Genomic DNA, 27,497 nt, shown 5'->3' on the forward strand with positions numbered 1-27,497 from the left:
GTTCAACTTCGTTAATGATGCTATGCAACGACAAATCGAAAAGCTGGGCAAGCGCAGCGACGGTCCCATCTTCGATCGAACAGGGCTTGAGGCCGCGGCGTCGACCGAGGACATTGTGTGAGCGGTGGTACACACTACTGGGATGTGGACTTGTGGCGTCCTCGGCTATTGGAAGAGTACTCGGTGTCTGGTGACCACTCCTCTGGTTGGAAGTCCGGGTTCAAGAAGTGTGCAGTGTTGTAGTGAGAACTAAACAGAGTCAGCCAAATGGTCTTAATGACATGCGACGAAGTCATACTTCTTGAAGATGGATGTCTGAAATGTTGGTGAATGGGTAGGCCCAGAGTTGAAGTCCGGTTTCAACTCATACGCTGAGGGCCTGAACAACGAACCACGGTCACCCTTGCCACCCCCAGCAACTGCCATGCCAACAGGTGGAACCTCCAGTGGTACGTTTGGCGCTACGTACTCCTGGCTGTGTGGAACTGATAACGGCGAGTACAGTTGGGGTGTAGGCTGTGGTGGGGGCTGTGATGGAGTAGGCGAGAAGCTTGCAAATGGATCAGACATGTACGACGGTTGTCCTAAGCTAGGGGCGAAACCCTGGGGCCCCATGCCCGGAATGTAAGCTAGTACGTCCGAGAACTCCCTGCTCATATGCACGTAATCCTCATTGAAGTGGGGCGCAAGGTTGACAGCGACCTGGGTAGGCATCTGAGGCGCCATGGTGCTCTGGACTTCCTCAGCCTTGTAGAGGATGTCATAGTGGCCCCTGCAATCGAGTCAGATCATGCTTAGCACCACCACACTACGAAAAGATTGGGCACGTACGGTCGGTAAAGCAATCTCACGGTCGGAACGTCCACGATCGGGACGCCGTCGTGGGTCGTTACATCGAGGCGATACATGTCGCCTTCTTCTCCTGCGCTGCGATCCAGATACAAGATTTCGAGCGCGAACCCAGCAGACTTGAGCAAGACCTGGAAAAGAGCGGTTAAGGTAACGTGCTCTATCTCGCAGTTGCTGGCCTCGACATTCCTCCGGCAGTATTGCTGCAAGTCTTCACCCAAGAGGAATGGCTCAAAGTCCTGCGGGTGAGTCTGGATCCAAGCACTGGTCAACAGCTGCGAGGGCTAATGTTAGTACGCGTCGCACACAGCCGTCATGTGAACACTTGCCTTGAGGTGGGTGATGATGCCCAGCGACGCCATCTGGTCATTGAAGGCCTCAAGCAGCAGTCTGTCGTCGACGGTAGGCGATTTGGCCAATTTGCCAAGGAGACCTAGAGTTTCATCGGCGAAGTCCTCATATACGTCGGCTTGCAGGCCGATCTGGTTGAGCAGGTTGGCGAGCGAGCGCAGGCGGCTCTGCTCCTCGAGGAACTTGTGGCGGTCGCCGACGCGCTGGAGAGCCTCAAAGTAGCCAAAGGCCACGGCTGCACGTCATGTCAGCTGGGGCGTCTCTTGGTCGGGACGGCGGTGCATACCTCTCCACCCGCAGTGTCCATCGCCGCGACAAGTTCGGTAGTGGGAATACTTGTAGGGCAGGTTCTGGCACGAGTTCAGCGGCGAGCAAGTAGGCGGGCGGCGCGGGCACACGAACCTGGGTCTTCGCACGATAGATGGGGTCGCCGTTTGCGTACTCGGTCGTGATGGCGGCCGTGGATTGTCTTGGCCCGACGAGCGGGCCCTGCGGGGAGTCAGCAACAGCACTCTGGGCACGGGCGGGCGGGCGCGGGCACTCACAGTGGCCTCGGGTGTGTATTCGTTGGAGAGCTTCTGCAGATGGGCGAGCTCGTCGTCGGCAGCCATCTGCTGGTAGCTCATCCTGGCGGCTGGTGGGCGCAGAGGCAGTGGTGTTGGGTTGTAGCCGGCGGGAAGCTCCGCGGTCCGATGGGGGAGCTGGAAGGACCTGTACGACAGCGCCGACACCGATGCAAGTGCCGGGTCATGGAAGGGCTGCGCAGGGTAGTGGTGGAAGTTGGGCGAGAGGACGGGTTGGCGATTCATGGCCGCTTGGGGCGCTGGGGCGCTGGGGCTCTGGCGGATGCTCTGGGAAGCTCTGGGGCGCGGGATGGGGCAGCGGCGATCAGGCACGCGTCACGATGGTGTTGACTGCTGCGCGTCTGCTGAGGGCAGAGGCAGGACAGGACAGGAGATTGCACGGCGGCGGCGCGGGATTGCAGGTCACCCACGAGCGGCCATGGAGGAATGGCAGCGGAGTCGGTTTTAGTATGCGCAGAGACCCGCGCCCGTGGTTGCAGCAGCGACTCTCCTGTGACACCGCGAGCTTTTGCCAGGGGCAGCAGGAGGATGCCAATATATGGAGGCAACGCTGAGCTGTGGGGATGGGGCTTGCGAGTCTCTCGACTATGCTGCCAGGTACCGTCCCAGACCGCAGCGCAGCTCCCTCACGCACACGGCGATGAAACGGCGAGGGCCGCCGTCGCACTCGATGGCCGCCCAGGATTGAAGAAGCTCATCGACGCCGGCGCGGGCGCCTGCGCGTCGAGCAATGCGGCAGCGATGTGAGACAGGCTGTGAGAGGCATAGCGACGGCGCACAGGAAATGTGTGCGCTCAGGCGGAGGGCATTCCCGCCCCACGCCATTCCGGCGACGCGCCCATCACCGCCGCCCCAGGCCCGGCGCCTCCATCACGCACAACGCATCACCGCCGGCCGGCCGCCCTGCATTGCTGGCTCCAAGGCCGCCCGGCTGCGTGCGTGAACGCGGGCTAATGGGGTGAAGATGGGGCCGGCGAGCAAAATGAGATAGGTTACATACTGTCGCTGCCGTCACGCCGCGGCGCACGTCCTGGGCGGGAGCCCGTCTGATTCGCCGCGGCCGGTGGAGCGGGCAGCCAAGGCTCGGTGGCCGCCTGCGCAGCTGCACACAGCTGCAGCATTATAACCAGCTCGCACAGCGCCAGCGGACGCCCCGAGGCGATCTGTCGCCCGCACGCCGCCCCCAAGCAACACAGCGCGCGCGAGACACGGCCGGGCGAGCCTGGTTCCAGGTCATCGCGAGCTCCACCGTGGCGTCCAGCCTTCCGCAGCGTCGGAACCCTTGCAACACTCAGCCTGCACCTACGCGCCTGCGCCCGCGAGCTGCCCGGCCGCCCGATCGCATGCCGCCTCACACGGATGGCCCAGCAAAAAGGAAAGCACTCGCTACGCGCCCGAGGAAAAAGGAATGCCCGCGCTCTACCGCAGGTTTCAGCCTTTAGAGTAGAAGCAACTTTCCATGACCGCATCGTAGAGAGCAGACGTTTCACGCGCCAGCCAGGTCCCGTCCACTGGCCTCCCCCCTCGCACAAGGGCTTGCAGGCCACCGCTGCAAGTCATTACCTCAACCCAGCTCCCGGCAGTCTTCCCGAGAAACCCTTGCCCTTCGTCCCGCGGCCGAGCTTTGCGCTGGGTCCATGGCGTCCCCCAAGATCCGATAGGCCCTGTGCTCCCGTGCTCGCCTGGAACTGCGAAGCTTCTTCCGACCGGAAGCCCTCGCCCTCGTTCAGCACCGTCGCCCAGAGCGACCCTATCGCCGCGGTCCACTCCTGCATCGCATGCACCCGATCCCTGTCCGTGCTACTCTCGATCTCCACCGTGCCGTTCTGTTGGTTGATCTTCCCGCGTAGCTTCTTATCCACGATAAGGAAGCCCACTATGTCTTGCACTTCTGGTAGCGAGATCTTGAGCTGCTTCGAGATGAAACCAAGCGTGAACCGCGTGTACGGCGCTACGAGCTTGAGGACCGCCTTGGTACGCATGTTACGCGTCACTTCATCGATATTTTCGGCAATGAACGGGTCAGCAAGGAGGTCCTTGTTGTTCTGCAGGATCTTCTCGTAGCCGTGGATGTCATCTCTCTGGTACGCGTCTACCAGGTCCGTCATTGCTGCAATGCGTGGATCGTTCTTGTACGGCTTCGTCTCCTGCGAGTCGAACGGGTTGATGTCCGACCCCATGAGCATCGTCGTGAGCACAAGGTACTTAAGGACCTGGATCCGCTGCAGTGATCCAGCTTCGTCGTAGTTGCGGAAGCTCTCGAAGAAGTCGCTCTGCGCTTCCTTCCAGTTCTCTGTCTCAAGATCAGCTGCAGTTGAGATGAGGCCGCTTACGTGAGGTCGTACCTTCACTCATGTGCATCTTGCCACCGCATTCGCGGATGATTCCCATAATCTTCGGGTGAGGTACTGCTGAGCGCACCTTCAGCGCACGTTGGTAGAGTGCCTGCACACGCGCGTCAGAAACCTGTCTCGTTCCGCATGAAATGGGCGCATCAAACCGACCTTGAGCCGCTTGTTGTTCCTCGTCTCAGCGTACATCAGAATCTCCAGCGAGTAGACCTCCAATGAATACGTTCCCTTGCTCGGGTCGTCCGAGCCATCTCCCATCTGACATGCCTTGTGAAGCTCTCGTAGCTTCTCAGTCAGCTGACGGTAGTCCTTGCGCTCCAGCCACAGTTTGGCCAGCTTGATGTTCGTCTTCAGCCACAGCCGCTCGTTGTTGGTGCTTTGGAAGGACTCGAGCGTGAGCGCGTAGAACTTCTCCATGCAACGGTACGCCTCGTCATCCTCCGCGGCCTTCTCGATGAAGTCTAGCATGTTGTTGATTGATTTCTCTGAGTAGTTGCGCGTGACAGCCGACTTGACGTATGTAAGCAGCTCCTTGTAATGCTCGACGGCCTGTGGTTTTCGACGTTAGTATGTAGTTCATGCTTGCTGCTAGGAATGCCAGTTTGAAAACGTGGGTACTGACATCGGCATACTTGGCGAGCTTGAATTCGAGCTTGATGGCTTGCTTAAGGCCTTTGAAACCCCTTCCTTCTGTCAGCCCAGACTCTAAACGGGTAAAGCTTGCGACGGGTGCCTACCAATCGCCCTTCTCCTCCTCCAGCGCTGGTACACCCAAGAACTCTTCTATGGCATCCTCCGGGTTGTCGGCCTTCATCTGCTTCGCACCGTAGTACTTGTTTTCGATGTCGACATCACCGGTCTGTTCGTCGTCGTCATCCTCGTATTCGAAGTCATAGCTGGCGCATTGTCAGCGAGATATAGACCTAGGACACGGAGAGCGGGGCAAGCTCACTCTTCCTGGTCCGACTCTTGCATGAAATCATCGTCGGAGGACATGGCGCGGGCTTATTGAATTTGCGGGAGTAGCTGGACGCGCACTGAGCCCGAGCGCTGAAAGCGTGAGAGGGGCCGTAGCTTGGACGGAAGGGGAGGGGTAACAGAAAGTTCGCGCAGTAGTTGTGAAGCTGTGGTGTTGCCTTGCAGTCGCGCTGTAGGTCCGGGGAGCTAGGTGCGCACGGACACGCCCCGCCACTTGCGGCGATTCTTTAGGCTCTTGCTCTTGCCCGACCACCGCCGCCGCTCCGCCGCGCAGGAAACAACACCACCTGCGCCCCAGACTGCTGCGACACGCTCGCTCTTGCAAATCAACCGTGCGCGCGCATACCCTTTGAAGGACTTACGCGACACGATCCTCCTGAATAGGCCATCTCTGGCCCCGATCACCTCCCAGGCAGCCCTCTCGACGGCATCCCCCCGGAAGACAGTTTTTTCGAGCGTCGATTCGCGACAGATTCGCTCTGCGACACCGCCAAAATGGGAGGAGATCTCAACTTGAAGAAGAGCTGGCACCCGCTCTTGATGAGCAACCAGCGGCGGGTATGGGGTAAGTGAATCGCATCAACGCTGAATGCATGATACTAACTCCAAGCAGAGGAAGAGCAGAAGGCGCTGGAAGAGCGCAAGCGTATCGACCAGATGATGAAAGAACGTGCAGAGGAACGGGCGATCCAGGAATTGCAGGACATGCAAGAGGCCGCAGGCGGCAAGAAGAGGATGAACCGCGTGGACTGGATGTACTCGGGTCCCTCTAGTGGCCAGAATGGCACGACGGAAGAAATGGAAGGCTATCTACTTGGCAAGGTATGTTTCATCCATGACAAATGTGCGTTTCATCTGCTAAGCAAGTTGCAGCGCCGGGTCGACAACTTGATAAAGAACGACGAAACCAAAAAGCTGGAGAAAAATGCCGGTCAGGAGTCTTTCTTGGAGGCTCAACCGAGCGCGAGCAACCCACGCGACAATCTCGCCAAGGCGTCGATGGATCCTATGGCCGCAGTCAGGCAGCAAGAGCAGGCAGCGCTGGAGACTATGATGAATGACCCAGTGCGTCGTCGTGCTCTTCTAAGGGAAGCAGGGGGATCATCAGAGGGAGACCGCAAGCACCGGAAACATCGTCACCGGGACGAGGAGAGCAGGCATCGCAGCAAGCGTCATAGGAGAGATGACGACGACGAGAGACGACACAGCCACCGCTCACGACACCATCGCGACTCTCGTTCGCGGTCACGATCGCGGTCCCCTCACAGGCGGAGCCGTCATGACGAGGGACGTGAGCGTCGACGCGATGAAGAGTATACTCGCAAGCGGGACTCTAACAAGCGCCGTGACTCTGAGCGTTCGCGATCCCGTTCTCCTTACGCGCACCGCAGGCGTGATGAGCGTCGTGATCGTGAATCCTCCAGAAAAGACAACCATCGTGCCAGGGCAGCATCTTCTCGTTCGCCGTCGCCCGATCGCCGCAGAGGGCCGCCTCCAAGGACCTTCCAGAAACGATCCAATTCACCCAAGCCAACGAAAGACGATGCTGAAGAGCGTGCTAGGAAGCTCGCGGCTATGCAGTCGAGTGCGTCAAGCCTCGAGGAGGACAGGAAGAAGAGACTGGCTGCCCTTGAAGCTAGGGAGGAAGAGGAACGTCTGGCAGATGATAAGAGGCGCTCTGAGAAGGGTCGATTTGTAGCTGGTCTGCATCGCCAAGCGGAGGATAATATTGGCCTGGGCGAGCGCCTAAAGAGGTCCAGAGCCGGTCTCGAAAAGCTGGAGGCTTACTAAATGCGCAAATTGCGCTCGGTGGACATGGCTTCCTCTCTATCTCTTTCTGGTTTTTATCCTTTGTGTTTTCTGTAAAGCACAACTAGGGGTCCTGAAGTGGGTGGCGCCGGCGTTTAGGGTGTGGAATTGGTCAAGGCTTCTGGCTCGTTAGGGTACTGGGCCTTGAAGAAATCCAAAATAGGCATGGCCCTTGTACTCAGCAGGCCCAAGGAAGCAGATGCTCCGGGTTTTCTTAGCGAGACACGACATCATGGGCGCCACGACAACACTGGTCAGCTCTAAGCCCACGTAATAGACGTATTTCGCAGCAACGTCCGAGGAAATGGGATGCGAATGAGCTCAGCTGATGGCCACTTGGCAAAATCGGCGCGACTCTAGCCGTGCGCGAGGCGGTCCGCCTTGTATTCTATTGGTGATGGATCCTGGCTGTGCAGGCGCTTTGCACGGAGAGCCGTCTTCGGCTCGCTGGTACGGCAGCCCCATCTCGCCGCAGCGCTAATTTAGGCGTTCGGGCGAATCTCTAATCGATCTCCATCATACACCTACCTCCAGCTGCACCGCGCTTCCTGCCGCCGACCCCCCAAATCTTGAGTGCTGTGGCCGCCGCACTTCCAACGCTCTGCTGAACCGGTTATGAAGCCTGTCCGCGCGTAACGCTGCCCTCGCCCACAACGCCTACCGCTTCGCATCGACCCAACACCCGACCCAACAGACAGCCGCTTCGCCTCCCCACGCCAGCTCGCGCGCGCATCGCATACACTAGGGCCACCGTCACGCCTCCGCCTCCGACCCCGTCTCTCCCTCATTTCCGGCTCTCCTCTCCACCCTCCTGAACATGCCTCTCTGCGGCGGCACCAAGACTGTACAGCGGAAGCTCGTGCTTCTGTACGTATGACCAGACCAAGATGGGATCGGGCCCGCTAAGGGCGCGTGCAAGTGGGAACAACGTGGGCACGAGTGTGCTGACATCGGGAAATGCAGAGGCGATGGTGCCTGTGGAAAGACATCGCTGTTAAACGTGTTTACAAGAGGGTGAGGTCGCTGTCCTCGGAGCTGCCTTGTCAATTGTCTCGCCGGTCTCGGTGCGGATAGCTAATCGATCTCAACTCACACAGGTACTTCCCAACGGTATAGTGAGTCTCAGCTGCCGCAACTGTTCCCCGCCGGACTTGCCGTTGACAACTAGTCTCTCCACAAAGCGAACCGACTGTCTTTGGTAGGCTTGCTCTGTTCTTTTGGCGGACCTGCGCATCGGCTAATATTGAGATACAGAGAACTATGTACACGGTAAAGAGAAGAAAAAAAAAAAGGCCAGCCCTTGTTGGCCGCACGATGACGTCGTTCTAACAGGGTGCATCTAGACATCTTCATCGACAATGTGCATGTCGAGCTGAGCCTCTGGGATACGGCCGGTCAAGAAGAATTCGACCGGCTGCGCTCGCTATCCTATGACGACACCCATGCTATAATGCTCTGCTTCAGCGTACGGACATGCCAGCCCGCCATACAACCTATCGCATTTCAACTAATGCCTCAATGCGACAGGTCGACTCACCCGACTCCTTGGAAAACGTCGAGACCAAATGGGTGGGCGAAATTGCGGAGAACTGTCCTGGCGTGAAGCTCGTGCTTGTGGCACTCAAGTGCGACCTCCGAGAACAGACCGACGCCGACGATGAGGACGGACAGCAAGGCGAGAAGCCGGTCCTCATCAACTACGACCAAGGGCTCAAGGTCGCAGAAAAGATTCGCGCTCTGAGGTACCTCGGTGAGTAATGCGCACTGCACACGTAGATTGGGCCCGATAATTGTGGCCTGATCTTTCTGTTTCCGCTTTCACCCTTGTTGGCAGCGCAACACGTGAGATTGCTGACGACTACTCAGAATGCTCCGCGATGAAGAATAGAGGTGTCAACGAAGCCTTCACAGAGGCGGCAAGAGTAGCGCTTTCCGTCAAGAACGCAAAGGATAACGACGCGAAGTGCGTCGTTATGTAAGGTGGATCGACTAGGCGCATCGGGCGCCCTACTTATTTCCTTCTAATTTCTACACCGGCAAATACCTCAAGCGTCGGCCATCGGAGTTGAGGCGTACTCGGCTACTTTATGGCGCTGATCCCCGCATCTGCGTCACAATTATCGATATGGGTTTGGGTGGAGGCTTTTGTTATTGATCTGATTTGTTCATGCCCTTCGTCCTGCGTAGACCGGCAAAAGCCAACATGCATTTTCGAGTTGGTGTTCTTTCCCTTTACCTGTCTACTGTCGTCTGTTCGTTCACCATTTGTTTCGAGTATGCCGAGTACCGCCGCTGCACCTTGTGATTTTGTGACCTAAATATTGTATGTAAGCTAGTCCATGTGTAGCAAAGGCTCCAATACAGGCTCGAGTCTGAAGTTTCACAGCTGTTGCAGGCGCCCAAAATATTGTTCCGAGACGGACACCGTTAAAAATAGCTTGCCGCTTGGAATCAATTGGACGTCGCATAGCACGGGCACATGTGGATCGGCTTGATCGTGACAAAAACAGCAATCGGCGCAGTCTTTCGCGCAGCTCCATTCCATGAAAATATAATGGCTCTTCGGCATTCACCTCCGTCAAAGTGCTTTGTGGGAATCCAGAATATTGAATTTTTTTCAGGACTGAAGCATGATGTCCCTAAGTAAACGGCGCCAGAGCCATGCCCCCACTGTATCCGACCCAACTTCAACCACGCCCTTCAACCCATGCACCTCCTTAGATCGTGGTCTCGTACGGGATAGGAGTGATGGTCTCGGGAAGGTTGTCCTTCATGCTGACGGTCCTGGCACCACGGGGGAGAGCGGGCTGCCTCTTGAGCTGGACGCTCTGGCCCTCGGCCTTGGCGGCCTTCCTCCTGGCGGCGTTCTCCTTGACACGGTTGATGAACTCGTCGCGGGAGCGGGAGTGGCGGACGTGCTCGATGCGGACGTTGATGCGCTTCTCGATGTAGCGGTTGCCGACCTGCCTGTGGAGGATGACACCGACCGCGGACTTGGTGACGTTGTAGATGACACCAGTCTTGCCGTGGTAGACCTTGTAGGGCATGCTGCGCAAAAGTCAGAGTTGCGATCTCTTGCCTCGTTCAGTGTTCCGCAGGCTAAACTGACCCCTTCTGGACGGCGCCGTTTGCGACAACATCGACGATGTCACCGACCCTACACAATTGCGTCAGAAACGCGACGCACACGATGGCGGACGAGCAGCGCAGCTCACTTGTAGGTCTTCAGGTAGGTGGACAGCTTGATGGCGCCGTGCTCCTTGAAGTTGCGGCTGAAGGCATATCTGGTGCCAGCGCGGAGACCTGCGGAGTGACCCATTGTGAAGGAGTTGTGGCTGGCGATTTGGTCAGTTGCAGCTGGGCGAAGGGGTGCAGGTCGAGGGCGCACGTACGGAGGGAAGTCGGGAGGTCGAAATTTGTTGCTGGCGTCGCCGTCGTCGTGTTCCAGCGGGCGCGGTGGACGCAAATTCGAGCATGTGTCGCTCGGCCCGTTATTTCGCCGACATTAGCGAGGAAAGTGCACCCACACGAAAACGAAGAACAACCCGTCTTCCGCCTCACGACAACGACGACGACCACCGCCTCTCTCCCACCTCCGACTCCAGGACGCAACCATGGCCCCCAGGAGTTACTCCAAGACCTACAAGGTCCCGCGTCGCCCGTTCGAGTCCGCGCGTCTGTACGTTGCACCTCACGGCCACTGAGCGAGGCTTGCTCCTCCGCTCAAGTCGTTGAGAATGGTTGATTAATTGGTTGCTGGATAGGGACTCTGAACTGAAGATCGTCGGCGAGTATGGTCTGCGCAACAAGCGCGAGGTCTGGCGCGTCCAGCTTACCCTCTCCAAGATCCGTCGTGCTGCCCGGTACGTGCACCGCGAAAAAGTTTACGCAATATCAAAGTCGAACAATTCTTGGCTAACAGTCGCGCAGTCAGCTGCTCACGCTCGACGAGAAGGATCCCAAGCGTCTTTTCGAGGGTAACGCCCTGATTCGCCGTCTCGTCCGTGTCGGTGTTCTCGACGAGTCCCGCATGAAGCTCGATTACGTCCTGGCCCTCAAGGTCGAGGACTTCTTGGAGCGCCGTCTCCAGACCTGCGTCTACAAGCTCGGTCTCGCCAAGTCTATCCACCACGCCCGTGTTCTGATCAAGCAGCGCCACATCCGGTAAGCATTCCACAAGTCTCGAGCTCTATAAATGGTCCCATTGGTTCTGACATCATCACAGTGTCGGCAAGCAGATCGTCAACGTTCCCTCCTTCGTTGTCCGTCTCGACTCCCAGAAGCACATTGACTTCGCTCTCACCTCGCCCTTCGGTGGTGGTCGCCCCGGCCGTGTCAGGAGAAAGAAGGCCGCCGCTGCCGCCAAGGGTGATGACGCCGGCGAGGAGGAGGACGAGGAGTAAATTACTCCAAAATCATGACGGCAGGTCGGTCGAAGTGGTTCGGTTTCTGAAATTGGGGCATGGGATTCTACCAAAGCGTGGTGTCCGGCATGAAGCATATCTGGGAAAGTTAGATGTGCGAATCAAAAAAGGTGCCCCGGTTCTGTTACAACCCTTCTGGATTGCTGGGTTTTCCATCGTGGAGCGTGGTTCCGTAACGTGGAATAAAAATTTCTATTTGCTCGATATCCACAATTGCATTTTCTCAATCTTCAATTGCTATTCGAGACATTCTGAGAATCCTGTAAACACCCTGACAATGGGTAGCTCAGGCTTTGCTACAGCCATTTGAGAACACGAGAATTTGTCCACCTCGCAAGGTACACTTAGATTTATAGTCAATTCCAGCCGCGGTGTATCAACTAGCCATGCCTGGACGTACACTCACGTCTGTACGGCTACGGTTCACTCCGCAAAACAGGCCGTGTATTATTCGAATACGTCAAGCCAACTATGTCGCGCAAATATGTAGTCATATCAGAGTAAAGTGTGTCCCATTTTAAAGCCATACATCACCTCGAACTCTATCGTACGAGGAGAAAGCATGACTCTAGCGCACCTGAAGACGGTCGACTAGGAGTACGTCTGTAGGATAGTTCAAGCTTGTTCTAGGCATGTCCTTGCGATATTTCGACGCGTGCGCGCTGGCACAACCATTTTCCTTTCCTATTTCGGACATGGTCTAGGCGTTCAAGGCCGCCTGCGATGCAACGGGAACGGGCTGCCAATTCTCATCTAATGAGGGCTTCTTGATCTGCGCTCTCTCGTGAACACTTGTTTGAAGAAATGTGGTATTTGCTCGCGGTCTTGATATCGTTTACTGTATCCCCGCTCCAGCGCATCTTGAGGCAATGTGCACCCCCGTCAAAGTATGATCTGAAAGGACCAAGAGGTAAACGACTCAACCAGGATGTTTCAATGTCGTCCGCTCCACCTATATAGAGAAATCAGAGGCTGCAATTGCTGCTTTTCCCTGATGGGTAAACCGTCTGAGTGGGAAGCAGAGGGGAGTTCCAGCCGCCAATGGGAAGACATTGATTTGTGGTATGCGGGGCTGGACTTCGATCTGCTTTAGGTCCCTTATTTCTGATTCTTCGGCTTAGTTAGCGTTACCGACGGTCGGTTTTATCCTTGTAGATGAGACGGACGGGAACTTGACCATCTCGTGAATCGAATGGAACGTGCGACTGGAATTGGGCGTATCTGTTTGACTTGATAGAGGCAGTCAACGATCACATAAACAAAGCTCATGCAATGCAGACAAGTAGGATAGCTGGAGTAAAAATGAATGAAAGCATGTAGGAATGAAATGCGAGCCGATTCTCATATTTGGATACACTTCGAAACAGGCTTCTAACGGATTGATGTTCAGATGGGTAGTGGCGATATTAACAGTAGAGTGGGATTTTTGCCTCTTTGATGGCTTATTTTAGGACAGTACAAAAATATTTGGCTAAGTTCTCTTGAAGCTTGCATTCCTGTCTCGTCGTCTTCTTCTTTCCCTCCACGCGCAACCTCATCCGCTTAGTACTGGCTGGCAGCCTGCTGGCAGGCCTTCAGCTGATCAAGGTACCAGCCGCAGATGGTCAGGGAGCCCTGGTTCTCGTCCATGCACCTCCGGAAGTTGCCAATGTCCTGAGCGCACGCGCCGGAGCTCTGGTTCTGCTGCTGGCTGTAGCTGTCGGCGACGGCGGTCTGCTGCTGGGGAGCCTCGGCGGGGGCGGAGGAGCCGCCACCGAACATGCCGCCGATGGCGTGGCCGATGGAGGAGCCGACGGCGACACCGCTGTAGGAGTGCTGGTTAGCCTTCTTGATCGAATGGTCGTTTCGCGCGGTTCGGGTCCCCTCGTTGGAAGCAGCAAGGCGGTTGCCACCACGGCTCCACGCTGTCTTTCGGCCGAGCGCACTAACAATTGAGTCGCGCTGGCTTTGGACCGCAGCGGCGACGGTGGCGGCACCAGCTCCATCGCGCAATTCTCTCGCTTTGTGTCTCTTTTCGCGAACTCATCCTCCGAGATGTTGGGACTACTCACGCAGCGGTGCTAGCCATCTGACCAAAGAGACCAGGGCCCTGCGACTGACCCTGCATCGGGGGCTGGGCCTGCTGGGTCGCGGGCGGGTGGGCAGCGGTAGAAGCAGGGCGAGCCTGCTGGTGCGGCGGCTGCGGAGGCGCAACGGCGGGCCTGGCGGGCGCCGGAGCGGGCGCAGAGCGGCGGACGGGAGCGGAACCGCGGGACTGGCGAGGCATGGTTGATGATGGTAGTTTTGTTGTTGTGGTTTGGAGAAAGGGATGTTTGGCGGGTGGAAGGGGAAGGATTAGTGTGGAAGCGCGGATGGCCGAGGTGAAGGGCAGGGCGTCCGCAAAATATTGGAGAAGCTCCAGAAGCCGAGATGCGCGGCGCACGGACGCTTGCCGCCGCCGCCCCTCAAGATGCGTACAGGGAAGTGCGCGAGGTCGAATCAAAGCCCTCGGATTTGCACGCTCGTTGAGGGACCAGAGACCACGCACATGGGCTTGACTAGAATCATCATTGAAACCTGTGTTCAGAAATGCCACAAAGACGTTTCGTATATCTCAAGGAAACGACGAGAGCGCATAGCGGCTTAGGGACTCTCAAGAACCATTAAACATGACAAGCTTCCCAATCTCCCCAGCCTCTTCATTTACTGACCTTTAGTGTATTTGCTGCAGGGAGCTGAAGCATCTGCGAGAATGCTAGTAATAGCAGAACCTAGGACTGATGACCTCTTAGCCAATCCCTTCGGCTCCTCAAGCTTCAGCAGCACAGCAAGTAGCAGAATATTTGAGCCCTCTATGCTCACCGAGGTCGACGCACTCTTTATAAGTGAATGTGCGCATTGAAAACTTACATTTACATCCAGATCTTGTATTCAACTACCCTTCCCATGCCAGTAGGTGATATCTCTATGAGGCAGATGGAAGTGGGCTCAATTCTTTTGTCACCCGCTGTGGCAGCTAAATGGAGACATCACGCGCTAGGCCCCCGCTGCCGCAACTTCTAACAATGACTTCATGAATCATCTGCGGGGTCAGCTGCGGGTCCCGCATCCTTACGTTACCGAAGGACCAAATGAAATTTGGAGGATTTCGAAGTCCGAGATGCAATTGTGGCAATGGCAAGACGTTCCTTCTCAGCGCACCGAGTGCACCAAGTTGTTTGACCCCATTGCCGCATCATTCTGGGTTCTGGGGCGCAAAGGCGGTGAAATCCCCCGGCCGGTGCAGGCGGTGGCCCTCCCACTCTCAGCATGTAGCCTGGCCGATCAAGACGAAGAAACGGACCCTGGGGCAAAATTGAATGCTCTGCCGGATGCAGCCAGCGCCGTGCTGGGGGGGCGGATTTCGCAGGCCATCAAGGTGTGGCCACGAATCCCCCTGGAACAACAGCGCCCCATGAGCCAATTGCGCCGCTGCAAGTGCACATAGAATGATGAATCAGTACAAGAACCAGCGGGCTATTCTGCAGACAGGATTAGCAATTTCATGAAATGTTTGGAGGCAAAATGCACAAGCAAAGTTGGAGATGATCGAGAGCGAAGTCCAAGCGTCGCTAGTCACGGGGTGGCAAGTCTGCGCCTCTCCTGAAGGCGACTCATCGGCAGGGCTGGCCAGCGTTCTAGAAGAGGTGCAAGGCAAAAGAAGCACGTCGCAGCTGTGAGAACGTCAATTAAGATCTGCTCGGTGGCGTGCTGGTGCAAGGAGAGTGGAAGGTGCGAAGCAGCCCAGTTTTGGCGCTAGCGGCGCTAAGCGAGCGAGGGCACTGTGAATTCTACAAAGAAACCGATGCGCTTTTCTCGCCTCTTCCCTTCGCCTCCGGAACCATCGACTATCACCTGCACCCGTTGCTTCCATCTCCAAAAGCCTCCGTGCCGACCAGCCAAAGGAACAGCAACCCAGTGATCCTCGACAACTGTCAAGATGGTGAGCCTGACCCTCCACCGCGCCCGCAAGAGGAGGAGATTGTGGCGAATCGACCCGCTGCACGAAGCACACGACCTCGACACGACCCGCGACCGATCTCGACAACACGCGTTTGCTTCTGCGATGGGGGCGACACTCGGCCAGCTTGAGACGATTGGGGCCATTTGCGGCGATGCGACACGGACATGCCTGGAGGCCGGTGCTGACTTTTTTCGCCTATAGGTTCTCGCCGTTGACCTTCTCAACCCTACCCCCGCGGCCGAGGCCCGCAAGCACAAGCTCAAGGTTGGCATCCTGTAGTCTACTGCACGCTGGACACTGGCTGACCTTTCGAAGACTCTTGTCCCGGGCCCCCGCTCCTTCTTCATGGACGTGAAGTGCCCCGGCTGCTTCACCATCACCACCGTCTTCTCGCACGCCCAGACCGTCGTCGTGTGCCAGGGCTGCTCGCAGGTCCTGTGCCAGCCCACTGGTGGCAAGGCCCGTCTTACCGAGGGCTGCTCTTTCAGGAGGAAGTAAATTACTCGCCGCGACGAGCTGGTGGCGGTGCAGGGCGTGTTGTGAAAAATCTACGGCGGTGGCGGTTGCTTCTCCAAGGAACACGAAATTCATGGACTTTCAAAAAATGGCGTGTTAGAAACCACACGGAATCACCTTGCAGGATAGAAGAGGGATTCATCCTGGTTACCGAATGCGAAGCAAGCCAGCACCGCTGCATGGCGGCGGCTGATCGAACAAAATCAGGAGTTCCGGATATCTTGGCGACATGATTACGCTTCTTCGCGTGTGCTGCTGGTTCTGGCGCGTCAAAGCTCTCTCCTTCCCTTTCCTTTTCCTCTGCTTTTGTGTATAACGCATGCTGGGAGGGGAGATGATGACATTCGCATGAGCCTCCACTGCCAGGAGGTGAGGACCCGTTTGTAGCATCGAGGATACCTACAACATGCTCTCGCGGTCTTTCTTGTAACTCAATTTCTCAACCAAATGATGCGCGTTTGTACTCGCTCATGACCCCGTGGCACAATGATCCGTGAACCAGAAGCGAGTGAGACGTGCCGACTCCGCCGGCGGCCACCGGCGGCCACCGCCGCCCGGCTCCTCTCCAGTCTATCTCCGCTTTGACAACCCCACAGCTAAACTCGTTACAGCGAAATGCCACATGCGCCCTGGTCCCACCTTCTGCATCGAGTATTTCGCGGCGCCCGTGTTTCTCATTCTCCGGTGTCCTCAACGTCTCGTTTTTTCCTCCTTGCCCCAAGGGCGTATCAGCGCCTTTGTCTGGGCGCTTTAAAAAGCACCCTTCCCCGCGCGCAAGCCACTTTTTCTTCCCACGCCATCCCACCCTTGAAGCTAGCTGAACCGCTCCTGGGCGAATAGCTGCGTAGCTTGCAAACATTTGCACTTATCTGCAGACCAGACTTACCAACCGAAGCAGGCCAAACCCCACCAACTATGCCTCTCTTCTCGACCGCCCCGTCTACCGACGCCGACTGGCAGAAGCTGGCGGAGGAAACGCAGAACAAGCTGGTGATCGAACAGTACAGCGGGAAAGAAGTTGTGTCGAAGCTTACGCTGGAGAGCCTAGCTAAGACAGTCGACCACACTTTGCTCAAGCTCGACGCCACGGAGGCACAAATCGATACAGTGTGCGAGGAAGCGAAGAAGGACAAGTTCGCGGTATGTTGAACAATTCTTTTATCGTATTGTTTTGCCGCTTCCTTATTTGCACATTCCATGGTGTTATCCAGAAAGAGGAGGGTTGGTCCTGGACTTGTTGCTTAATGGCTACATTTTGCAATGTCCGACTTCTGGTGCATTTGCTGTTCTGCAGCATTTCGAAAGCCTCTTTAACTTGTCACATTCTCCGCCTTTCCTCATCATTAAGTTTGCACACCCGTGGGGGAGAAGGCGCTCGAAAGGGAGCAGTTGAACCAGATCAGTTTCACCGTATGCAACTGCATGAGTGTAATCCTAGCTTATGCTGGCTGTGACTTCGAGCCTACTTTGGGCCTACTGCCTCATCATTTCACGGTAACTAAAACAACCTGTCTCTCAGACTGTCTGCGTCCGTCTCAACTGGGTTCCCCGCGCCATCTCCAACCTGAAGGGCACCGGCGTCGGTGTGGCCTGTGTCGTCGGCTTCCACGAAGGCACCTACACGACCGAGGAGAAAGTGAAGTAAGCCTCCCTCTCCAGTCCTCTCTCAGCCGGATGCCAAATCTGACGCCGATCCCCCAGCGAGGCCGCCGCCGCCGTCTCCGCCGGCGCCACCGAGCTGGACGTGGTCATCAACTACCCGCAGCTCCTCGCGCACGAGTACAACGCCATCTTCACCGAGCTCGCCACCCTGCGCGGCGCCGCGGCGCCCAACACGCCCATCAAGCTCATCCTCGAGACGTCGCAGCTGCAGCCGTTTGACGTCGTGGCCGCGACCACGCTCGCCGCCTTTGCCGGTATCGACTGCGTCAAGACGTCAACGGGCTTCAACGGGCGCGGCGCGAGCGTCGAGGACGTGCGGACGATGGTGGCGGCGATCAAGGCGGTGGGGAGGGGAGAGGGGAAAGACAGGATGTGGGTTAAGGCGAGCGGCGGTGTTAGGGGCCTTGCGAGCGCGAGAGAGATGCTGTTGGCGGGTGCGGAGAGGATTGGGGCGAGCTCTGGTGTGACCATCATGAAGGAGGCGAGGGAGGCTGTTGGGGCGGACGGCATTGTTGGAGAGGGTAACAAGGGGGCGGAGAGTGGAGCTGGCTACTGAACTGAAGGTCAAGCTCGATTGAGACGGATAATTTGACTCGGGCATAGACGGTGGTATGGAGTTGACCGAGGACTTCATCAGCATAGGGTCATAAAAGTAACTGAATCACACCTTATCGAAAAATTCTACATGGGATGAATAGTTGAATACAAGATCCAAAAGTAGAAGTGTGCATTTGAAACTTATCAGAACTTGCTTTTGTGTCCGGATCTTGTATTCAACTACCCATGAGTATACTGTATTGTCTATCTATGGGCGGCCCAAGTTCCGTTGTCACCCGCTGTGCCCCTTACTGCCCGCCTTGAAGTAGCATTCCGACTTGCCCTACAGCCCGCCTTCAGGTCGATGTTACACATTCGAGTACTTTTAGCGCCACCAGAGCCGTTGCGTCCTAATTAGGGGGAGGCCAAATACAATGTCTGCATGTAATTTTACAGTTTAAGAGCCCACTTCTGGGTCCGGACGTTTGCTCTACATGCCTAGAGCATACTCCCTCGGGAAATAATGGAAGGGCAACAAATTACGAGTCCATTTGACCAACTCATCGCGTTTCCCAGTCAGGTTAACAATGTCAAAATTGACAGTCTTCAGTCTTGTTTGACCTCCACCTAATTGACACTCTTCCTGATTGCCTTCCTTGCCCGTCCAATCTCAATCTCCAGCTCCCTCATCTCCGCTGCCAAGTCCACAAGTTCCGGCACCGGCCCTTCGACAGCTTGTATGAAGCGGCCCTGGGCGTTGCGCAAGGCGGGCGGCACGAGGATGCCGAACCAGCGGATGGGATCGTCTACCGGAGGTTTTCTGCTCGCTGCTTCCTTTGCTTGGACTTCATCGCTGTTCTCCTTCTTGTTCCCATCGCTCTTTGCATCATTGGTGTGCGACTCGCTGGCTTTGCTTCCTGGTTGTGCTTCACGGGGGCCGGACTTCTTCTTCACTTCGTCGTCAAGGCCGAGCTGGGCGACTGAGACGGCAACGTCGTCAGTTGCACGCCTGTCCATGCCCTCGCTGTTTTTTCCTGTGGGCGCGGCGGCATTCTTCATTTTCTTCTCATCGACTGTAGGTTCATTGGGAGGATCGAGCAGGCGAATCGACCTGTATAGTTTGGAGTCCGTTTCTTCGGTAGTTCTGATGCTCTTGTGTCAGTACAGGGAGGTTCGCCGGCTAACCAGGAGAGCTTCTTACACCCGCCGCAGCGCCTGCATGCGCTCGTCGTAGAAGTCCTGACCATAGCGGATACGGCTCGAGGGGTTGAAGTTTGCTTGTGCAAGAGATAGGTAGCCCTACAAGCTTTCAATGAGCAATTGTCCCACAGACTATCTTGATATCATGGAGGGAACGTACGGAGGAGAGTTCGGATGAAAGCTGCTGGCGAGCCTGAGAGTATTGGTCGAGGAGAAGTAGGTAGCGTTTCAGCAGCTCGTCGAGCGTGGCTTCCAGGCTGTTCCTCGCAGTGTCGGCGGCAACCTTGTCCTGGGCCTCCGGTGTCGCCCTCGGAGTTGGCAGTGTCTCGGCCATCTTTCAGGAAATTTGATGAAGCTCCACCGAGTAGCTTGCGGCGGAGGAGAGCAGGCGGACAGCGGAAGCAGGGACCCTGACCCATGACGTTTCCACGCTAAAACATTCAGCCCTACACCGTGAAGATCACGACTGGGGCAACACCAACCTAGCAGCTGCTCTTCCGACCTTCTCCGCAACAACCGCCATGAACGCACAGCCGCTACTGCGCCAATTCCTACGACCCGTGGGCGCCGGCCTACGCAATCTATCCGAATCGACGTCGCGGCGCCCTCAATGGCGCTGTCCGCAATGCACGGCGCGGAGGAGGCCGCTGCAGCTACAGCAACGCCGCTTCCAGAGCTCGCAGTCCAGCCCGCAGCCCGGCGATGACCCAACCTTCACCTCCATTGTCGACCAACCGGCGCAGCTGGTCAAGACGGGACGGAGGCATGGGCCCGGCCTGATCATTCTAGGTACCGCCCGCACCAGTCCTCTCCGCGGCCATTTTGCGACTGACTATACGATATCCGTTCCTCCTGCTCCTCCGCCTCCGCATAACACATCAGACTTGCATTTGTGCTGACGATCGGAACCTCGCGACGCAGCTCTCATCCCCATCACCGCCTTCGCGCTCGGGACCTGGCAGGTGCAGCGGCTGGGCTGGAAGACGGACCTGCTCGCGCGCCTTGAGGACCGGCTGATCCAGCCGCCGCTGCCACTCCCGCCCCGCATCGACCCGGACGCCATCGCCGACTTCGACTACCGCCGCGTCCACGCGACGGGCGTGCTGAACCACCGCAAGGAGATGCTGATCGGCCCGCGCCTGAACGACGGCGATGACGGATACTTGGTCGTGACGCCGCTGGAGCGCACCGGCGAGGACGGACGGCAGCAGCAGACGGCGTCGATATTGGTGAACCGGGGCTGGATCCCCAAGGATAAGAAGCTGAAGAAGGACAGAGATCCCGCGGCGCTGCCGGAAGGCGAGATCACGGTGCAAGGTCTGTTGCGCCAGCCGTGGAAGAAGAATAGGTTCACGCCAGACAACAAGCCCGCGCAAGGCATTTGGTACTTCCCAGACGTCTACGAGATGGCCGAGTGGGCCGGCACGCAACCGGTGTGGATTGAGGAGACCATGAGTATGTCCAGCTTTCTCTCCTCCCTCCCAATTCATTACAAAGACTTGGGAAAAATTCGGGAGACAGCTTTTAGTGAAAGCAAGCAGAACTCGAGACCTTGCAGGCTAACACTAAATCTCTTGAACAGAGCCGGACCTTATCCTGTCTATGGACCGCGCGGCCAAGGGCATTCCCCAGGGTCGGGCGGCGGAAGTCAATATTCGCAACAACCACACGCAGTATATCTTCACATGGTAAGTATCAGGTTCCAATCGGCATTCATAACTCATAAGCCTGCACCTTTTCATGGGTATCATACGCAAATGAAAAGCAGTACAGCAAACTGATTCACGCCGCCCAGGTACGCCCTTTCCGCTGCAACATCCATCATGCTCTGGATGGTCATCAAGAAGCCCACTCGTGGCGTTGCGCGTCGTGTTCGCCAAAGTAGGGAGTGGTAGACTTCTTGACAGCACGCAACAGACGCAAAATGAGCCATAGTACAAGGGGCATGACGCTCCCCTTCAGTAGACCCACTGATGCCTTCACTCCTCCGCCTCCTCGTCGATCGTCTCCATCTCCATTCTGCTTCTCTTCCGAGCGGTGGACCATTTGGACTTGGGCGTGGCCCGTGGCATGCGAATATCTTGGAGTAGTTCGCGTGGTAGGAATTTCTGCGCAAGAGAAAAAGGCGTCGTTGATGCATTGATTTGGCGCTGTCTGCGTATGGCAAATAACGTAAGCGAAACCGCGCTCAATGTACCGGGGAGTGATATGCTGCTGTTCCATGCATGCATAATTCTTGTAGCCATATTGGAAACCCATGTAGATGGCTGAACATGGGAGTAAAATAGTGAGCCACATACCTGCTCATCAAAGCCACTATATCTGCTTCCTCAATCGTCCTACGTCCGGCGTGCTCTGCGTAACTAGCAAGATCCTCACCCACTTGCTCAAAAAACCAGTCCGAGGCCTGTGAAATGGCGTCCATCGTGTCCTTGCTTAGCTTCGTCGTGGGTCCAGCATGCGAGCGGGCGAAGCTGGTTGCTAGCCGTTTTGTGACGCTCGATGGGAGAGAGGGATACGGCGTGCCGTGGCGGGAAACCTTCAGTGACTTGCGCCGGGTTGCCGCTCGCTTCTTCGGGTTGGAGGAAGGTGATACGGAGCGGCGTGTGGAACTTTGGCGAAGTTGTGCTTCTGAAGCTTGTTCGCCCTCGTCGATTTCCATGTCCTGGTCGGCGTCTGGGTCCGTCTCGTAGTCTCCCTCCTCGTCGGCGACGGGTAACGCATCAGCCGGCTCATCCATATCATCCGGAACATTCTGTTCATCCACATCTTCGTCGTATGCGACGGTTTGGGCGTCTGGGACATCTAGATCATCATCTTCACCTTCAGCGTCTTCAGTATCCCCCTCTTCTTCTGGTTGCGGAAGCAACAGTGATGGGTCACGGGAACCTGGCATCCTGAAGCGAAACGTCGGCTCGTCGTCCAGATCAGCACCTGCAGGTTGGTCAATGTCGCTAACGCGGGAGCGGCGCCGCGATGCGAGCATCGCACGAAGCTCCTGTGTTGTATCACTGCAGCTTGAGGTCAGCTTCCATCTCTATCGGAATTTTTGAACCACTTGGGACCATACTCTTCTCCAAACCTGTTGGTCATCTCGTCCAATACGTCTTCAGCATCGCCATCGAATACCAGCGGTCCGACCGTTACGTCATACACTTCGGCCGCATCCTCGCTCAGCACGTCCATATCGTCGCCAAATCTTTCACTCAGCCTCAGATGCGCCATAGACAGTCCTGGCCGCGGGTCCTCGCTAAAGGCACGCCTTCCACCCTCCACCGAGTGCATTGTAGTATCCATGTCTTCAAGTGCCATCGAAAGACGCGGCGGTGCTTCGTGAAAGCTGTCATCCTCATACTCGTGGAGCGGCATGGAGAGACGCGGGCGAGGTAGATCAGGGCCTTCGTCGAAGTCATCGTCTTCCAGCTTCGGCCTTACATTCGTCTGCCGGGCATCCGGGGAGGGCTCGATGGGCTGCGTTATGGGCGCCAGGCCTGCTCATGTTGTCAGCATTCGTCCGGTTCCAACTCCCTCACGTTACACAATGGTTTCCACTCACGCCGACTGAGCGCCCGAAGAATATCGCGCGGCGTATCTCGCTCCTGTACCCCGCTGCGCCGTCTGTTCCTGCGGCCGCCGGACGCGGCCAGCGCGGCATCGCGGCGCGCTTGGAGCGCGCGGATCGCATGCGGTGTTGTCGGAGGGCCGACTAGTCGTCGTCCTACGGGGAATTGGCGGACATTGTTGTTGGCTCGCGGCGTCCGGGTCTGCTGCGATGCGGGAGTGCGGCTCGGACCGGCGCTGGCGGCGCGGAGGGGCGTGCGGGTCTGGGGTTGGTTGAGGGCGTGGGCAAGCGCGCGAAGCTGTGAGAATGATGTCTGTTAGTTTATGCCTTGTGAGAGGGAGGCCGGGCGCTGGTTACGTCGGCGTAGGGCGTTGCATTGTTGGTCGCGCCTTCGTTTGCTGGAAGGTCGTTGTCGCCGGACTTTGAAGGTGTAGTGCGCGCGCGTTTGGGCGGAGGTTCGGCCATGGTAGCCGGTAGGTGGTCGTAGAGATTGAAAGGCAAGCGGGTGGTGGTTGTCGCAGAAGCAGCGGAGTAGAGGGAGTCGCGTCGGCGGCTGGGGGACGCGTCGTTAGGTACCGTTACCTAGCGCTAGGGCCTTATCGCCCTCCGATAGTTAAATGGCTGTCACGGATTTTTCTTTTGCGCCTACCAGGACTGCGCTTCAACAGTTTCACCCACCTCGTGAATTCAAGATTACACCATGTCAGACTCAGAAGATGGAGCTGGCGTGCCGCTCATCGAACCTGGATTCTTGAGGTCGCCGTCTCCCGCGAAGGGTGAAAAAAGGAAGAGGGAAGATGACGTCGAGCCGAAGCAGAGCAAGCGGGCAGAGAAGAGAAAGAATAAAAAGCCGAAGAACGCGGAGAATGAGGACTTGAACGAAGAGCTCGGCCTAAACCTGGCCATTGGACGTATGGACAGCCAGCTGCTGGCTGATTACATGGCGCAAAGGACCAAGCGGTTTGATCCCGACCTTAGCATGGTGGAGTTGGAGGACCGCTATGTTCCAGGTATGCTTTACGTTGATGCTACCCACCATTTCTCGACCAACGGGGCACTCCGTTTAGTGCCGTGTCTCATAATGTTATGAGCTGCGAAATGCCAGGAGCCTCCGCTAACTAAATTCCAGAGAAAGCGATTGTCGACACTAGCAGCTGGGAGCAGCAGAGAGACCTGGAACATCTTCCAGCTTTCCTGGAAAATTACGCTAAGCGCAATCTGAAGAAAACATCAAAAGAGAAGGGTAGACCGCATACGCTTGTCGTTGCCATGGCTGGGTTAAGGGCCGCGGATATGGTCAGGTATGTCATTCTGCTGCAAAATTGTGGTAAAAAAAAATCTAATTCGGTCTAAGGGCTTTGAGGACGTTCGAAGACAAAGGCGTCAAAGTCACAAAGCTCTTCGCGAAACACATCAAGCTGCAAGAGGCGATTGAGAACTGCAAGAGATTCAAGATGAACATCGGCGTAGGAACCCCAAAGAGAATCATCGACTTGCTTGACAACGGTAAGTTGAGATCAAACTCACAAAAGCGTTTTGGATTGCAACAAGCTTTCAGAGGAAGCGGAAACATTTACTCCCTTTGGACAGCGAATGTGTCGACTCTTTGTACAATCATATTGGCTTTGAGATGTTTTGCGAAGTCACAAGGTCATCCGGATATGAATGCTAATTCGCAACAGGAGCCTTGTCACCTGAGAGCCTCGAGAGAATCGTTGTGGATGCATCCCACATCGACGTGAAAAAGCGCGGAATCATGGAGAATCAAGAAGTCCAGAAAGAACTCGCTCAACTTCTAGCTCGCCCAGAGTTCAAGAGCCGATATGGCCAGCCCGAGAAGAAGATCGAGGTGCTTTTCTACTGAGAGCGACTGGCTTTGCAGTACTTCGACGAACTTGTAGGGCAGGAACATCGTCTACGATGAGTAAATGGACGGCATTAGGGGCACAGTTAGTCCGTATACCTAATCTACCCAAATGCTCCTATACCATCACGGTGCAGGTTCGGAAGAATCATGGAGACATGGATCCGACGCGGTAGATTACGAAGAGTTTCAGGCAGCTGTGGATTCTCGTAAGACAACCAAGCGAGAAAGAATGACTACGGGTTTGAGAATCGAGGCTGTCCGAAGCTCCAGACGCCGCAGAGAAATGGTGGAACTACGATGGCTTCATGGCGCCCTCCAGTGGTATAGATAGATGGCCGCCCCGGCACGGGCCGGGAGCGAGCCGGAATCATGGATAGAAGTCGTTGAGATGACGGTGTTGCAAGGTCATACCTGCTGCGCACGACGATCATTAGTGGCTGACTACGCGGAATCACAAGCATCTATCATTTAGGCCATCGAATAGAGCGTGCGTTTGCTGTGTCCGATGGCTGCAAAGCTCGGTGGTGTATACAATATCCAGCCCATGCTATAGCAGACGCTGAAACCCATTGCCGACGCGTGTGCTCATTTCGGGCAGATCGAGAAAGAGCAGCGGGCGTCCGACAAGGACGGGAAGACAGGTCAAGACGCCGCAGACGCCGGCGGCTGTCGAGGCGCGGCCTAAATCGCGGGAAGTCAGCCATTGCCACAACATGGAGACAGGCAACAGCGCAGGCGGGCGGTTGGTTTGGGCGGGCATGGGCGTGGAGCGGGCATCGCCGCGATGGAGGTCGAAACAGAGCGTGGCCCCGGCCTTGCTCGCGCGACGTTGCAAGGGTTTTGAAGATGCGCACTGATGCGGCACTGCCGAGTATCAGGCCGCGCAGCCGGTGCGGTGGGACAGACGACGGCGTGGCTTGGGGCGGCAGCGCGCTGGGAGCTGGGGAGCTGGCTGGCAGCGGGGCCGTCCTAGCCGCCTGTCGCAGGCAGCAGAGCCGGCTTGGGGCTGCGGCGCGTCTTTTGGCGCGTCGGCGATGGGAGCACAGGAGTGATATGTATTCTGATTTGGCGCGCCAATCCGTGCAAGCTAGAGCCGAACGAACCCCCGTAACTTGCACCGGCACATTGCAACCCCTCTGACAACCTGCTTCATCGCTGGAACACTTGACCGACTCCGCTCTCGCCGCCACCGTGAAGCCCGCGAGTCCGTCCGAAAGACTCTTGAGCTCGCCACGCCCAGGTCGCGTCTGCAACACCAACCACCTCTCGCCGCCGCCGCCATCGCGAAGGCCAACTCTCCGTCCTCACCGACCGTCCGCGAGCTCCACGCTCCCGCGCCTCGTCAGACCACCAGATACCCTGCTGCAAGCTCCCAGCACCGCCGCGACAACACCCCAGCGCGCCCATCGCGTCCGCCCCGCCAAGTCTTCTACACCAGCCCAACCCCCCCGAATCCATCGCGGCTAGCGCATCCGCAACCTCGAGTGGTGAGTTCCGCCGGACCACCTGTACCAGCCCGCCCCGATTAAGCTCCTGTCGCTGACCGCAACGGCCCGCCGTCCGCAGCTTGGCCCAAGTCCCTCGGTGCATCCGTCAAGCTTCCGTCACTCTGCAGCTACCTCCGCGCCTCCTCAACGCGACCATCCTTCAGTCTCCGTCTGATAACTGTCCGTCAACGCCTCCATAATGGCTGCTGCACCTGCGACGCAGTCCCTGAAGGTAGGCTTGCAACTGCTGAAGATGCAAAGAGACCCACGCTGACCGCTTCCGCAGTGCGTCGTCACCGGTGACGGTGCCGTCGGCAAGGTATGCCTCGCCCGCTCCGCTCCCATGCGCACAACCATTGACGCCTGTCCAGACATGCCTTCTGATCTCGTACACGACCAACGCCTTCCCGGGAGAGTACATCCCGACTGTGTATGAACTTCTCCTGCCTCTTGTTGGGACAACCGGAGCTGATTTAGCTTGGCAGCTTCGATAACTACTCGGCCAATGTCATGGTCGATGGCAAACCCATCAGCCTGGGTCTTTGGGATACTGCTGGTCAGGAGGATTACGATCGTCTTCGCCCTCTCTCCTACCCGCAAACCGATGTCTTCCTCATCTGCTTCTCTATTGTTAGCCCGCCTTCGTTTGACAACGTCAAGGCCAAGGTGCGCGCCCTTCTATCCCTGCCGGACGCACGGTTCACTCACGCTTCTTTTGTAGTGGTATCCCGAGATTGAGCACCACGCGCCCGGTGTTCCTATCATTCTTGTCGGCACGAAGCTCGATCTCAGAGACGACGAGGCCACCCGGGAGAGTCTCAGACAGAAGAAGATGGCTCCCATTCAGTATGAGCAGGCTGTGGGAGTTGCGAAGGAAATCAAGGCGCACAAGTACTTGGAGTGCTCTGCCCTTACGCAGCGTAACTTGAAGAGCGTGTTCGACGAGGCCATTCGGTGAGAGTTTCCCATGAAAACGCCATGAAACCGCAGGCGTCCGAAGGGGCAGTTAAATACTAACCAGTCGTGCAATAGCGCCGTTCTGAGCCCGAGGCCCGCCGCCAAGCCGAAGAAGAGCAAGTGTGTCGTCCTATGAAGGAGCTACGCAGAAAGGTCAAACGCGCATCACACCCTAATGATATAGACCGATGCACCTTGACGAGTGGCATGACTTGTGGCGGAGCATGACAATGAAATCTCTAGAGAAAGCCTGTTCACCTCGCGATATCTGAAGGCAGTTTTGCAGACTGAGACCGTCGGTCCGGTGTTGCTCGAAGTCGGCCGCAAGCGTCTCGCGGATGCGCAGCCGCGACGGCGGGACACTTCTCTTTTCCTTTACAG

The 27,497-nt window shown here is 56.9% G+C and overlaps 13 protein-coding genes across 13 annotated transcripts; 8 read left to right on the forward strand and 5 right to left on the reverse strand.

Annotated features, from left to right (window-relative positions):
- Positions 1-273: 273 nt before the first annotated feature.
- SLS55_003075 (uncharacterized protein) lies at positions 274-1,811 on the reverse strand (the record flags this gene model as incomplete). The annotated part of the gene is made up of 6 exons (XM_066774555.1): positions 274-772; positions 832-1,088; positions 1,158-1,435; positions 1,487-1,550; positions 1,603-1,689; positions 1,746-1,811. The coding sequence occupies 6 exons, from the start codon at positions 1,809-1,811 to the stop codon at positions 274-276; spliced, it is 1,251 nt and encodes a 416-aa protein (XP_066634674.1).
- A 1,532-nt stretch (positions 1,812-3,343) lies between these two features.
- Positions 3,344-5,131, reverse strand: SLS55_003076 (uncharacterized protein; the record flags this gene model as incomplete). Its single annotated transcript, XM_066774556.1, has 6 exons — positions 3,344-4,077; positions 4,130-4,229; positions 4,289-4,684; positions 4,746-4,818; positions 4,873-5,031; positions 5,088-5,131. 6 exons carry the CDS (start codon positions 5,129-5,131, stop codon positions 3,344-3,346), a joined length of 1,506 nt encoding a protein of 501 aa, XP_066634675.1.
- Positions 5,132-5,608: 477 nt separating this feature from the next.
- On the forward strand, positions 5,609-6,904 carry CWC25 (RNA-splicing factor; the record flags this gene model as incomplete). The annotated part of the gene is made up of 4 exons (XM_066774557.1): positions 5,609-5,678; positions 5,727-5,935; positions 5,987-6,178; positions 6,644-6,904. 4 exons carry the CDS (start codon positions 5,609-5,611, stop codon positions 6,902-6,904), a joined length of 732 nt encoding a protein of 243 aa, XP_066634676.1.
- Positions 6,905-8,182: 1,278 nt separating this feature from the next.
- On the forward strand, positions 8,183-8,901 carry RHO3 (Rho GTPase; the record flags this gene model as incomplete). Its single annotated transcript, XM_066774558.1, has 3 exons — positions 8,183-8,191; positions 8,450-8,672; positions 8,789-8,901. The coding sequence occupies 3 exons, from the start codon at positions 8,183-8,185 to the stop codon at positions 8,899-8,901; spliced, it is 345 nt and encodes a 114-aa protein (XP_066634677.1).
- Positions 8,902-9,639: 738 nt separating this feature from the next.
- Positions 9,640-10,241, reverse strand: RPL21A (60S ribosomal protein eL21; the record flags this gene model as incomplete). The annotated part of the gene is made up of 3 exons (XM_066774559.1): positions 9,640-9,970; positions 10,032-10,079; positions 10,138-10,241. 3 exons carry the CDS (start codon positions 10,239-10,241, stop codon positions 9,640-9,642), a joined length of 483 nt encoding a protein of 160 aa, XP_066634678.1.
- Positions 10,242-10,536: 295 nt separating this feature from the next.
- RPS9B (40S ribosomal protein uS4) lies at positions 10,537-11,325 on the forward strand (the record flags this gene model as incomplete). Its single annotated transcript, XM_066774560.1, has 4 exons — positions 10,537-10,601; positions 10,687-10,785; positions 10,853-11,086; positions 11,148-11,325. The coding sequence occupies 4 exons, from the start codon at positions 10,537-10,539 to the stop codon at positions 11,323-11,325; spliced, it is 576 nt and encodes a 191-aa protein (XP_066634679.1).
- A 1,563-nt stretch (positions 11,326-12,888) lies between these two features.
- On the reverse strand, positions 12,889-13,453 carry SLS55_003081 (uncharacterized protein; the record flags this gene model as incomplete). The annotated part of the gene is made up of 2 exons (XM_066774561.1): positions 12,889-13,270; positions 13,398-13,453. 2 exons carry the CDS (start codon positions 13,451-13,453, stop codon positions 12,889-12,891), a joined length of 438 nt encoding a protein of 145 aa, XP_066634680.1.
- A 1,851-nt stretch (positions 13,454-15,304) lies between these two features.
- rps27 (40S ribosomal protein eS27) lies at positions 15,305-15,826 on the forward strand (the record flags this gene model as incomplete). Its single annotated transcript, XM_066774562.1, has 3 exons — positions 15,305-15,307; positions 15,530-15,592; positions 15,644-15,826. The coding sequence occupies 3 exons, from the start codon at positions 15,305-15,307 to the stop codon at positions 15,824-15,826; spliced, it is 249 nt and encodes an 82-aa protein (XP_066634681.1).
- A 933-nt stretch (positions 15,827-16,759) lies between these two features.
- Positions 16,760-18,062, forward strand: SLS55_003083 (uncharacterized protein; the record flags this gene model as incomplete). Its single annotated transcript, XM_066774563.1, has 3 exons — positions 16,760-16,984; positions 17,364-17,485; positions 17,546-18,062. The coding sequence occupies 3 exons, from the start codon at positions 16,760-16,762 to the stop codon at positions 18,060-18,062; spliced, it is 864 nt and encodes a 287-aa protein (XP_066634682.1).
- Positions 18,063-18,670: 608 nt separating this feature from the next.
- SLS55_003084 (uncharacterized protein) lies at positions 18,671-19,577 on the reverse strand (the record flags this gene model as incomplete). The annotated part of the gene is made up of 3 exons (XM_066774564.1): positions 18,671-19,193; positions 19,245-19,342; positions 19,404-19,577. 3 exons carry the CDS (start codon positions 19,575-19,577, stop codon positions 18,671-18,673), a joined length of 795 nt encoding a protein of 264 aa, XP_066634683.1.
- A 187-nt stretch (positions 19,578-19,764) lies between these two features.
- On the forward strand, positions 19,765-21,138 carry SHY1 (surf-like protein; the record flags this gene model as incomplete). The annotated part of the gene is made up of 4 exons (XM_066774565.1): positions 19,765-20,032; positions 20,165-20,698; positions 20,826-20,931; positions 21,039-21,138. The coding sequence occupies 4 exons, from the start codon at positions 19,765-19,767 to the stop codon at positions 21,136-21,138; spliced, it is 1,008 nt and encodes a 335-aa protein (XP_066634684.1).
- Positions 21,139-23,505: 2,367 nt separating this feature from the next.
- Positions 23,506-24,733, forward strand: cms1 (the record flags this gene model as incomplete). The annotated part of the gene is made up of 5 exons (XM_066774566.1): positions 23,506-23,815; positions 23,935-24,106; positions 24,160-24,311; positions 24,488-24,654; positions 24,707-24,733. The coding sequence occupies 5 exons, from the start codon at positions 23,506-23,508 to the stop codon at positions 24,731-24,733; spliced, it is 828 nt and encodes a 275-aa protein (XP_066634685.1).
- Positions 24,734-26,358: 1,625 nt separating this feature from the next.
- RAC1 (Rho GTPase protein rac1) lies at positions 26,359-27,117 on the forward strand (the record flags this gene model as incomplete). The annotated part of the gene is made up of 5 exons (XM_066774567.1): positions 26,359-26,391; positions 26,446-26,478; positions 26,531-26,589; positions 26,645-26,825; positions 26,881-27,117. The coding sequence occupies 5 exons, from the start codon at positions 26,359-26,361 to the stop codon at positions 27,115-27,117; spliced, it is 543 nt and encodes a 180-aa protein (XP_066634686.1).
- Between the last annotated feature and the right edge of the window lie 380 nt (positions 27,118-27,497).

The sequence above is a fragment of the Diplodia seriata genome (genome assembly GCF_021436955.1).
Source record: "Diplodia seriata strain FDS-637 chromosome Unknown scaffold_3, whole genome shotgun sequence".
Lineage (NCBI taxonomy): Eukaryota > Fungi > Ascomycota > Dothideomycetes > Botryosphaeriales > Botryosphaeriaceae > Diplodia > Diplodia seriata.